Source organism: Hippocampus bargibanti, linkage group LG22 (genome assembly GCF_051943395.1).
Source record: "Hippocampus bargibanti isolate YZ-2025 linkage group LG22, ASM5194339v1, whole genome shotgun sequence".
Lineage (NCBI taxonomy): Eukaryota > Metazoa > Chordata > Actinopteri > Syngnathiformes > Syngnathidae > Hippocampus > Hippocampus bargibanti.
Window position 1 is genome coordinate 2,545,001 of NC_142755.1, and position 12,645 is coordinate 2,557,645.

At 42.8% G+C, this 12,645-nt stretch overlaps 1 protein-coding gene and 1 long non-coding RNA gene across 6 annotated transcripts in view; one reads left to right on the top strand and one right to left on the bottom strand.

The window, feature by feature from the left end:
* The window catches only part of LOC148881600 (uncharacterized), an 8,002-nt gene extending 5,298 nt beyond the window's left edge, over positions 1 to 2,704 (top strand). The window contains exon 3 of the long non-coding RNA XR_016113670.1: positions 2,393 to 2,704. This is a non-coding gene — a long non-coding RNA (uncharacterized LOC148881600). The remainder of the gene's footprint in view (positions 1 to 2,392) is intronic.
* The window catches only part of wnk1b (WNK lysine deficient protein kinase 1b), a 43,527-nt gene extending 30,901 nt beyond the window's left edge, over positions 1 to 12,626 (bottom strand). For 4 of the 5 annotated variants that reach the window (XM_088988782.1, XM_088988780.1, XM_088988781.1 and 1 more), the window contains exons 1-2: positions 12,489 to 12,626; positions 9,462 to 10,790 (exon numbers count right to left, since the gene is read on the bottom strand). In XM_088988782.1, the coding sequence (XP_088844908.1) occupies positions 9,462 to 10,340 (879 nt within the window). In that variant the 5' untranslated portion in view covers positions 10,341 to 10,790; positions 12,489 to 12,626. Of the gene's footprint in view, positions 1 to 9,461; positions 10,791 to 11,395; positions 12,463 to 12,488 lie in introns of those variants that run through there. The other variant, XM_088988778.1, reaches the window with a different exon arrangement.
* Between the last annotated feature and the right edge of the window lie 19 nt (positions 12,627 to 12,645).

Consider the following 12,645-nt stretch of genomic DNA (forward strand, 5'->3'; position numbering starts at 1 on the left):
ATTTGAGTGAAAATGACAAAAACCCTGGCATTGGAGTGGACACATTTTTGCACATCATCTGGCAGTGAATGAGTTAAATGACATATTTTTGTTGTTGAAATGAGATAAACTAGCTTAGGCTAGTTGATTGCTCAATATACACATTCATGGCGATTTATGGTAGTCCTCAACCACCGCCAGCCACTTGTTTTTTTCTCTTCTAAATCATCCTTCTGATCCGCTTCAAGCTGGTGAGCCGAAACGCGGGTAATGTTTGGGCTAATTAAGGACATTGCCCTCCAGAGCAGGGCAACTGGAAGCAGATTTTCGAGAAAATAGAAAAAAAAATTAAGCTTTAATCCCGCAAAGAAATGTCAGCAGTTCCGAGCTGCTGCTTGCTACCTGAATAACAACCCCTGCACTTTTGCCACCTAATACAGTGATACCTCGGTAAACAAACGTCTTGGCTTACAAACTTTTCGGTTTACGAACGTTAACATTTATGAAAATTTGACCTTGACTTACGAACTTTGCCTTGGCATACGAACTTTTTTCATCCACAGCTGCCTCAATGAGTGATGTGTCGTTCGCGAACGAGCCCGTTCTTCTAACAACAAAATGGCAGCCGACTGTTTTTGTCCTCTATTCCCTGCCCCCAGTCTTCGGTTAAAGCCACGTGATTGGTCAAGAACGCAGAAGTGAGGGGGGTGGTTTAAACATTAAAGAGACAGGCAGACGACAGTGAGAGAGTTTCAACTTTGATAGTTCAAAGGCAGAGTGTAGACTGCAAGGTTAAAATCTCCCATCAATCAGGCTCCACAAACAACCCCCACAAGCCATCTGTACACTTGATGCAAAAAGGTATCAACCCAGCTAAACAGAACACAATTGATGAGGAACTAGATAAAATGATCGCAGAGAAAGCACCTGCAAGGGATCATTCCTCAAGATGGTGAAAGAAGATTACGATCCTCATCAAGTGTTTAATGCTGATGAAACCGGCCACTCGATTCCATTAAGCCATCAACGACCATCACAAAAGTAAATAAAACAACTTTATTATACAGTACAGTTTATTTCTTTAATTATAATACCATAGCACATTTATTATACATAACATAAGGTATATTTTGTGTAGTTTTAAGGCTTAGAAAATTAGAAAGTAGATAATTATGTTTTATGGGGACCTGGGAACAGATTATTTTCATTTTAATGGTTTCCTATGAGAAATTAGTTTTTAGGATACACACTTTTCACCTTACACACTGTCTGGCAACCAATTATGTTCGTAAGCTAAGGTATCACTGTACATCGAAAACAAATACCAAAAAAAAAGCCAAAAGTCCACAACGGTAAACAGATTACAAATCGCTCTCAACTCCAGTTCGTCCAGTTTTTTTTCCAAGCGATTTCATCACACAACAAGAGCCCGTTTGTGACTGACAATGTTTCTTAAATTATCTTCGACGTTAGCGTGATGTGCTGACAGGCTAATAGCAGTGCAGGCTACAAAAAAAACAAAAGTGACAGTGTTGCATGACATAAATTACATAGGCGTCATTTGTACGACATGATACCTAAGCGCGCTCGCATGACAACAGGTCGTCATGTCACGTGACGTTTTGGACAGAATTCCTGTTACGCAATACGAATGTGCGCTTAGCTAACGAACAATCGCCACAATGGAAAAAAAATATTGCGCAACGCTGCCCCCCAGGTTTTTTTTTGAAGAGCATCTGGAAATGGAGTGAAAAGGAAGTAGGAGGAAGGGGGCGTGGTTGTGACTTCCTAAAGTGCGCAGGTGGTTGAATGGGCCAAGCATCAATTCACGAGGGAGCTTACAGTCCATTAGTTGCTCACGATGCCATTAAGCGTGCACATCCTCAATCCGAGCTTCACCTCGTCTGCACCTCATCCCATCTTTTGTCTGCGACTCCGTGACAAATGGTGAACTCATTTCAAAATAGCTTTAAGCTCTGCGATGGCCATGTTTTTTTAACTCATTCACTACCAGATGATGTGCAAAAATGTGTCCACTCCAGTGCCAGGGTTTTTGTCATTTTCACTGAAACTGCAGGACCCGCACAATATTGAATTTTAGGACTACTTCACTTCAGCGTAAGAAACCTTAGACTCTCCTATTTCATCAGAAAAAAAGAGTTAATTCCTAAATTAATAATAATATTATTATTATTAATAATAATAATAATAATACATTTGATTGTCAAGCGCCTTTCAAAGCTCTCAATGACACTTTACAGTCACAGACAAGCATAGATACAATAATAAATAAATATGAATAAATATAAATACATAAAATACAATTATAAATAGTGGGTCATTCAATGTCCTGGAATCTGACATTTTATTTCCCCATTCCGTCGTCTAACCCCCCCCCCCCCGCCTCTTCCAGGGCAGGTCAACAACAGGGCGATGAGGTTAGGCCGTTCATCATCCGACGACACAATGAACAGACACGGCGAGGCTGCCCGCGTGCCTACGCGCACATAAAGGACGACGAGTGGTAAACAAACACGAGCGACCCTTCGCTCAACTCGGCTTTGTAATCATTCATGAGAGCTGCGCCGCATTTGTGGACGGAAAGAGCAAAAATGATTAAAGGGCTTTAACTCATTCAATGCCATTCTCAAATTTATCCGGGAATTAAAAAAATGTGACGTTGAACGCCATTCCTGAATTTGTTCGGGTTTTGTTTTTTCTTGCGGGGGTGCCGATAAAGCCCTGGTCAGACCTCCATGCGGGGGCAGCATTTGCCTTTTGTCCATGTTAGCGCTTTGTTACGGCTTCAGCTGTTATTAAAGCGCTATCTAAATCAATATGTATTATATATTGGATTGCATTTTGTACAGCCGCCCCCATTTCAAGCTCATATAACTCCAGACCCATATAACTCAGGAATTAACACTTTTTTTTATGATTAAAGAAGAGTGTCTATCGTTTCTAAGGTTGTATTGAATGTTTATGTAGTCCTAAAACTCACAATTCTGTGAGTCCTGCAATTTGTGAGTGAAAATGACAAAAACCTGGAGTGGGCACATTTTTTTGCACATGTTCTGGGAGTGAATGAGTGAAGGCCAGAATGGAGAATGCCAAAAAACATGCAGACCAGGTATTGTATAACAACATGCACTACAGGGCAAAAAATAAATACACAATATTCAAGATGGTGTCACGAGAGCCTTTCCAGCAGCTCCTATATTTGGTTTTTCTACTTCTTTCTTTCCTTTCCTCTTCCTTTCATAACTTTGCAGCTGTGAAATGTAAATGTCTCCACTGCGAGATGAATAAAGATACATCCGATCCAATCAAATATATATAGTATTTATCCCCTACGAAGTTTCACAAATACTACTGCGTCTTTCTGAGCAATGGTGACCATCTTGTACGTGAGTACAAGATATATTCGTTGTATTAAACAGCTCCCAGGTGACTACAGTTCACACACCGAAAAAAAGCAGTAAATGTCCACCGTATTGACATAATGATTGATTGATACAAGTCCATATTTTTATTATATGGCCACATATCTCACTTTGTCAAGCCTCACAAAACAAAGGTAAGAAAAGTTACCCAATATTCACAATCAACATTTGACCAGTTTTACTGTGAGATAAACACGTAAGGCCACGGTCAGCACTTCCTGTCTTATCATCGCTAATTTCTCCGATAAGTCCAGCAGCACAATGAAAGCTAACGCAAAAGCCCCTTTATGGGGATGGCAACCAGCTCATACTGGAGACCATGGACTTTTGGACACGCTTCATACGTTGCTGAACATTTAAAAACCTGTGATGTGTTGCTGCCTGGCTCGTGCGAAGGATTCATGACGACTTGATAAATCACGCAAGCAGCCACATGAAAGATCCAACAGATGGGATTTCCCGCCGTCGCAAGTTGAAAACGGCACGGTGGCGCCCGCATGACCTCACGCGCTACCGATTGCGTCACGCAAAGGCCGCTTTATGAGGGATTGACTCCGACTAATCTGGCTGGGAACTTCCCCATTTCACAGAGTGAGTGAGTGGACGACGAGGAAAACGTGACAGAGAGGCTCAGACGCGGCGCAAAGCTGATAAATATGCTCAATATGTATGACAGCCTTATCCAATACTCCAGAAATGAGCAAATTGCACAAATACAATGTTTAAAAAAGTGACCAGCACAATTTTAGTTCGCTGATGAAGCTCTTCGGATGAGAAGCAAAACATCCGAACCTTCAAAGAAGCACAGAAGAAACCTTTTCATCAATGTTTAAAAAAAAAAGTATTCAGTAAATGCGGTGCGCCTCATTTTAGCATTTCGCCGGATGCTGTTCCACGCCTCTGATGCTATTTTTAGTAGCGGCGCATGGAAAGGATCTTGTTGTCCCTTCCCTAAATGTCCCACGTTTGGCCCACACAAGTCGAGGCCGACGGCAGGAGACAATGCGACCGTTGAGCCGTTGCAAACCTCGATATCGGACTTTGTTCTCTCTCTCTCTCTCGCTCTATTTTCGGACAAAGCTAATAAAATACTGCTAGAGTAATTTACTCTGCTATCCCGCCGCCATAAATACCAACATTCAAGGGCTGACAGGAACGACGGCCGACGGGTTCATCGCTTGCAGCTGTTGGCCGCGACCAGCGCTAACGTTTTGGCGTCGTTCCTGCGGAGCCGCTTGAATTGATGTCCATCGAGGTTTTGGCATCGCCACCCTTTTCATTTCCTTAAGTGTCAAATAAAAACACATGCACGCAGAGTAATGAAAGGACACAATACCACGTGGCCCCGCCCCACAAACTATTCAATGACATCTTATCAGAGGAATGTAAGGAATTTGGGAGGGTGAAAGCACCCTAACCCCCCTCTCAGAAAAGGGGGACAAAAGGGAGCCGAATATTTGAATTCAACAAGGGGGGGGCAGCATAATTATACACAGCCACATCCATCACGGGGGGTTGCTATGCGGATTAAAATGGTGCCACAAGTAGATGAGTAAAAGTAATAATGAGATGAGCAGACCTAAATGACAAATCTGATTGCAAAGAGCAAGAGCTTATGCAGGAGTGGAGTGGGGGTGGGGAGGGGTATGCAGAAAAAAAACAGAGCTTGAGCCCTGTCATCGTGTTTCACTGTACTGTACAAGCCCATCTAACATCTGCCTGATGCGTTCGTTGTCCCTTTTTCACCTTGTAAAACACACGCAGGATGGCCCCGCAATAACTGTAAGAGCATTTCCCTCTGTGAAGCCGGCGACACGGATTTATTTCCAACCATTTTATGAAATACACTAACTCAAGCGTGCATACGTAAATTGAAAAACAAATAAAAAGACAATTCACTCATTCATTGGTGCAAAAATGTGTCCACGCCAGTGCCAGGGTTTTTGTCATTGTCACTGAAATTCCAGGACCCACAGAATATTGAGTTTTAGGACTACATCAACATTCAATACAGCGTAAAAAAACCTTAGACTATCTTCTTTTGTCAGAAAAAAAAGTTAATTGCTAAGTTATATGGGTCTTGAGTTATCTGAGGTTGAAAGGGGGGGCGGATGGGCAAAATCCAATACCAGGGTATTGTATGCCAGGGTTTTTGTCATTGTCACTCAAATTCCAGGACCCACAGAATATTGAGTTTTAGGACGACATAAACATTCTATACAGTGTTAGAAACCTTAGAATCTCTTCTTTCATAAAAAAATGTGTAATTCAAGTTACGGAGTTATCTGAGCTTGAAATGGGGGCAGCTGTTCAAAGGTGGTGGTGGTGGTGGTGGTGGTGTTGAAACACGGAAGAGCACCGGAAAATCCAAATTAATCTAAACTCTAAAAACAAATGACCAAATTGGGCTAACCTGAAAATTACTTTGCACTCTTTAATCCCGGCGTCCGCTTAAATCTTAAGGAATGCTTCAGTTCTTTTTCAGCAATAATAACAAACACTTCTTGGACCTTTTCATAACAGTCCCTTTTTATTTTTAAACCATAAACCTTCGGATGGCATTTATATCCCACCTGCAAAAATCATTTTACGCCTGTATGAGCCTTATGACACATGTCCACATCCATCAATCAAACTCAGCTAGCTGCCTTTTGCTATTTGTCCAGAGAAATACGAACCTTCAATCTGAGCGCCTCACTTCACCCCCACTCAATCCTCCCCGAGGACCCCGTTTCTATTTATTTTTGAACGAGATGCAGGACGCCATTTTTTTGCACTCAATATCGTTGGCGGGCAGATCGACTGGGGAGTTAAAAGTGATCAACATGATACTAGCTCGTTTGAGCGCCACAGAGAATCCATTGTGTGCGAATGGATTGGAGGACATTATTAAATCTGGACCGGCATCTCAATCGACTTCCAGCCTCCATCAATGACATTTCTTTCATTATCCAACAGATTTATTTTTCAAACTTAAAGGCTTCATTGCATTAAAGAGGCACACCAAAACTGCCCCGCTAAAGCTAGCATGTAGCTCCTGACCACACAGCGGCTGTCAAAATTTTTTACAAGCTCCTTCCTCTTAAAAATCTCTCAGCGTGACGTCCGCACACCCGTGGCTGACAATGAGGTGCTCTAAATTTACACTTCTCGCTCTTTGCACGCACTTGACAGCATCACAAAAAACGAAAATGGCACTTTTCACAAAAACATTACTTTAAGGCGGTTATGATAGAGACAGTGAACCCCCCCCCAAGACCCTTTACAACCCTCAAAGTGTGGAAGTAATAGTCTGTGTGGGTGGGGGTGTAGGGGGATAATCTGCCTTGTGTTGCCATTGAGGGAAATTTCAAGGTCTACACCCACAATGGAACTCACGAGCCTAAAGGTCACACAAATGTAGACGCACACAAACTGCGCCCCTCCCCCCCACTCCACAAATGGCGGGCAAAAGGTTGGACATGCTCGATGTGATCGGCAGTGACGACATGCATCCAGAGGGGCTGCTTTTCACCTTTCAAAATTCACCCCCCGCCCTGTATCCCATTTTTCCATTTAAAAAATGCTCTTTGAAAACGGACGTTTCCCTTTTTTTCAACTAGCATGAAGATAAGATAGTGGGCTCTTTCATGGTTGCATCTACAGTATCTGTTGGGCAATCTTCCTCACATGGTGATGATGGAAACCATCCCGCTCGACCTTGAGTCATCCTTGGATTATTCTGGAAGCCACAAGAGTAAAATGTAGACCACCCATTCGGATTTAAAATTGCACCATATTGTGTGCATTCAGAGATGAGCATAAATTCAAGGAGTAAATTGATGTGGATCATACGTACTATCATAGTGTTCGTCACTGGTTAGCTAATTGGAGTCAGTACAAAAAAAATGCAAACCAACAGAAAAACTGAGTATAGTGTAGTTAAGGGGAAAAAAAGAACAATGCTAGACCAAAAAAATCTACAGATAAACATAAAAAATGAAAAAAACAAATGAGGGAAAATAGTGGTAATAGAGATAAAATACATTAAAAAATACTCAGACTCATTACACCATTAAATTACAGTATTCTCTCCCATTAAGATATGAAAAGCATGACAGGGAGCGCCATTCCCCAATTTGTTCGGGTTTTTCTTGCAGGGGGGGTGTGCGTTTGAAGCTTTGGTCAGACCTCTGGCAATGTTTTTTTCCTCCCACGAGGGGCAGCATTTGCCTTTTGTACAGCTCTCCTCATTTCAAGATCAGATAACTCCAGACAAATATAACTTCGGAATTAACTATTTTTTTGTGATGAAAGAAGACAGTCTACGGTTTCTTACGCTGCATTGAATGTTTATGTCCTCCTAAAACTGAATATTCTGTGGGCCCTGTAATTTGAGTATAAAATGACAAAAACCCTGGCACTGGAGTGGACACATTTTTGCACATTGTCTGGCAGTCAATGAGTTAAATTACAGTATTAATATATCTTCTAATACTGTATTTAGAAAAATATTATAAAATACAGTAAATTACAAAAATGGAGGAAAAAATATTCATAAAAAAAATCTAGCCATAAAATATAAAAATATAATGTCGACAGATGTCTTGAAATTAGAACATTCATCGATGAAAATATGTATATTGATCATATCTAAAAATTTTGAGGCGGTAAGGGCTATTACCCTGGACTGTAAAGTGACCTTGAGAGTTTTGAAAGGCTCTTATAAATGAAAGTTATTATATTATTATTATTATTATTATTATTATTATTATTATTATACTGAGATGTATTTAAATGTTATGTGTATGTGTGTATGTATGCGTTATTTATTTATTTATTATTATTATTATTATTATTATTACAATATATGTATTTAATTTGCAATAAAAATACAGTGTAAAACTATTGCCTCAGGCTGCCATGTTTCAACCTTGGAACTCCCCACACCCACCCGCACATTAGAACGTGTCTCCATCCATGGAACTTTACTTAGGCCACATGTCAGCAGTTGTCCAGCCCTCGTGCACCCACAAACGGGACCAGACTAAGAATCTACCGGAAACCGACTTACCTTCCTCCGCAACGGGCCTCCCGTTCTTACATAACGCATCCCCCCCCATAGATCATGTTTAAATACACTCCGCTAATCCAGGAAATACTCAACAGAATGGAGCAAGTCACGTTTTAAAGCGACCCGCAAACCACCTGCCGGGCGCAGGGAGTCAGATGAGAAGGCACACGACAGGAGACCAATGTTTGTTTCCTGGTAAACAAAGCGGCGTTTCGAAGGCGCGCGAGCGGCATCAGGCGAAGCTGGTTTTAGCTGTTGGGACTGCGGGAGCCACGAGCGGCGTCTTGTGACACAATGAATGAGGTTAGAAGAATCCTGTTCGGACCCACAGAGGGGGTAGTCTTATCTAATCTGGTTTTGGTGAACTATAAGCACCAAAACAAATATGTTCAGACGTTTACGGGGATACCAGAAATTCATTCAAATTCTCTTTTATGCTATTTTCGCGCAAAAAAAAGGGCGCATCCAGGAAATGAGCTCGCTACGTCCTACTCGTTGCATCAGTGCACAACAATGCGGCAAGAGCATCCTGTGGCGGCTCATGTGCCACCCCACCGTGCTGTTTTGCACTTCTTTTTTAACACACTTAACAGGCCTGACAGTCAGTCTTGGGATTTCAATCACACACTTGCAACATGACGTTGTATTTTTTTTTTTTTTGAGAGTTGTAAAGTTAACTCATTCACTGCCCTCCGCGAATTAATTCGGGAATTGAAAGTATGACGAGGCGCCATTCACGAATTTATTCCGGTTTTGTGTTTTTCTTGCGGAAATGTGCCGATAAAGTGTTGGTGAGACGTCTGGCATAACCAAATAAGCTAGAAATGATTTTTTTTTTCGGGTGAAAGAAGATAATCGAAGGTTTTTAACGCTGTATTGATTGTTTATGTCGTCCTAAAACTCTATATTCTGTGGGTCCTGGAATTTGAGTGAAAATTACAACTCTTGGATAAAAGTAGCGAAACAATCGAAAAGTGAGGCCATACCTGCAGTTCGCACCACGCCACTTCCACCGTCGTCTCCGTATCGAGGCCCTTGTACACCGTCTTGAAAGAACCTCTTCCGATCTCGATGTCGAACTTCAGGAAGCGTCCGTCCGGCGACGTCCCGACCGCTTTAGTCTCCGCCTCCTCGATATCATCCTGCACTCTCTTCTCGGCTTCCCGCTGCTCGGCGCGCGCCTTGGCCAGTTCTGTTTCCCGTTCCTTGTCTTCGGAAGGACTGGTGGCGATGCCCTCTGGCGATTTTCCATCTTTTGCAACCTCCTGCGTCGCTTCGTCTTGTTTGTCTCCCGTTTTGTTGTTGGCATCCAAAGCTGGCGAGCCGCGTTCTTTTATCCGTTCTGTATGATGTACAACTACGCTACAATTTGGACTTCTATCTGCCACGTCGTCCCGGCCTGCGTTTTGGATTGACCCCTCTTCAGATCCTCCGCCCAGCCTTAAAGCAGGCCGAGGAGTGGCGCTTTCTACAGACAACACCTGGAGCACCACCCGGGAGTCTCTCTCAATGGGTCCAGACCTCGAGGGCTGAGCAGCTAATAAATTTGACGCCCCCCCGCAGTGCAGCGGCGACGTAAGGATCACAGCCCCCTTGCTGGGCAGGTCCAAGGCAGTGGCATTGGAGTCGCATATGACACTCCGACGGAAGAAGCGATGCTCGGCCGTCTTGGAGTCTCGGTCCATTGTGTGCCGCCGTCGTCGCCGTTGGACTTCCGGGTGGCCCTCCAGGTGTCCTTCCAGTTTTTCGACCACGTGCGTGTCCGAACTGGCGGACCCGTTCACATTCTTGCGGAGGTTTTGAAGCGATGGCGATGTCGGAGCTATGAACGTCACCGCTTTGCTGTCACTTTTGCTTTCTGACATTCTTCCGTTGGACGTCACTCAGTTCTGCGTTCAGCTCTTTGACCTCCAATCAAAAAGTCAAACTAAGCAGGAACAGAAATAAAGCATCCACCAAATAACATTCTGTGTTCTGAACTGGTTGAGCAAGACAGGCTATACTTCTGCTAAGTCCCTCTTGAGGGTTCAGGGAAGCCCCGGGGGATGACAGGGGGCTTTCCTAGGAAGATCAGGGAGGGGGAAGTCAACAGGGGTTGCAAGCACTGCAATGAAGTGATGCTAGTGAGATCAACACCCAAATCCATCCTTCTGCCAACATCCAGTGAGGATCCACCACGACATGGACAAGCCTGATAAGATCCACCTTGAGGTCCAGGGGGACTTGACCTTGGTCGGTTTCTGGATGAGGTTGCTGATCAGAAAAGCAAAGCATGGAAGAATTTGACCCACAGTTGTCCGATTCTGTTTTTGTTACTGAAATAAAAAGAAATAAGCATTTAAATATTGTTTGGGTAAGTTTGGAACAAATGTCCAGCCTCGAACAAGACAGTCACACTATCAACAAACATCATTTTTTTTGTTGTCCATCTTCTACGATGTGTTCTTTGTTATTGATCAATCGGACGACTAAGTTAGCCCTGGCTGCAACGCAGGTAAAGTAAAGAAGATGGATGCTGCTCAGGCTACAGTGAAGTGGAACAATGAAACGGGAGGAAATGTTTGTCAAGAAGTGGCAACAATGTCCCGCTTGCCTCTTTGATGATTCCCCCTGGGAATGCAGTGACAAAAAAAATGAATCTGGCACTGAATACGGCATTGAATTGTGTTTTGATAAAGTCATCAATGGAAGTTATTTATTCATCCATAAATTTGAAGGAATGTCATGTCCTATGACTAAAGCTTGTCGACAACTTGATCATCAACCAGGATGCAAGCATCAGACGAATAAACTGTAATTGTACGATCTCACCATTATAAAATCAGATTTAAAAATGGCGATGTGATGTAAAATTGCTCCTCAGTCCCGAATTACCCCAAAATCTCAGCAATCTGGCTAACCGCAATATCAGTCTGCTCACCGGTCGGTCAGTTAGCAGTTTAGAGAAGAGTCGTACGGAGATAGAACGGCTGCACAATAATTCCATGCATGTCTGGAAACCACGTAAAGTATTTTTTGCCAGCAAAGTAAATTTGCTTGGTACTGTGAAAGGCAGAGGTGCGCAGAACCGTCACGTCCGAATTAGCCTAATTTGGAAAAAAAAACATTTTTATCAAGTCACACTCGTAATGGAATGAACCTGACGACACTCTTAATAGTATTTAAACAACTGCTCTAACTACTTCATCAACTACCGCTATTAACTGTACTGTAAAACCCTCCAAAGGTATAGAACGGAGCCTTCAGCGACTACTTGCGGAGGCAGACAGGTAGCCTGCAGGTCATGGACCATGTCTCAACCTGCAGTCTAGGTGCAGACAGACGACCACGATCGTGCATGTGAGACAATAGATGATGGCGAATGATGACAAAGACGCCACACGGCTGTTTGTCCAATCGGCAGTCAAAAGGCTTTTTTTCCTGTGATGTGAAGCAGATGCATGCCACATTCCCTTCAAGCAGAGTGCAAATTTACTGTAACCAGATTTTTGCATTTCTTGCTAGGCTGGCTCAAAGTGAAATAATGACGCTTGAGATGGATGACACGTAACTGTCAACGTTTCTTTCAGTCTGCGCTGACCAGTAATGAATTTGCATTCTATGCAAAAAAATAATTACTGTCGTTCTGCTTTTGATCATAGTTTGTCACATCCTTTTGCATTCCATGAGAACACTTGAGTGAGGTCAAAGTGACATGAACTGTGCAGTTTAACAGGAAGGAAGAAAACAATTAGTTTTCCCTTTATTAAAAAAAATTCAATAAAATGGAGGAAATTGCATTTTGATTAGATTTTGGGATATTTGGTTTACTTACTGATTGTTTTGACTTGTTACGATCGCTCAATTTATCGTCAAGTGCATCAACATGAGAGAAACAATCAGATTATGACATACTCATGAGGAAAAACAAACGCCTTGTTTGGAGGGCTTGTAATCAAATAACGGTTCTAGTTCTCTAAAACTCTCACACTCTGTAAACAAACCTGGTGAAAATTCTGTTTTGTGCATCATACCTGTTACATTCGTTCTTGCAGAGGACTTGCAAGCCACAAACTTGATGGAGTCTCCCTTCCCCTTCTCCTCCTTGGGGGGTCCGCTGCAAAAACCGCTGCACAAGGCGTGTCACGACGGCGCGTCACATTACACTCATAAACGCCTGACGAAAAGCCC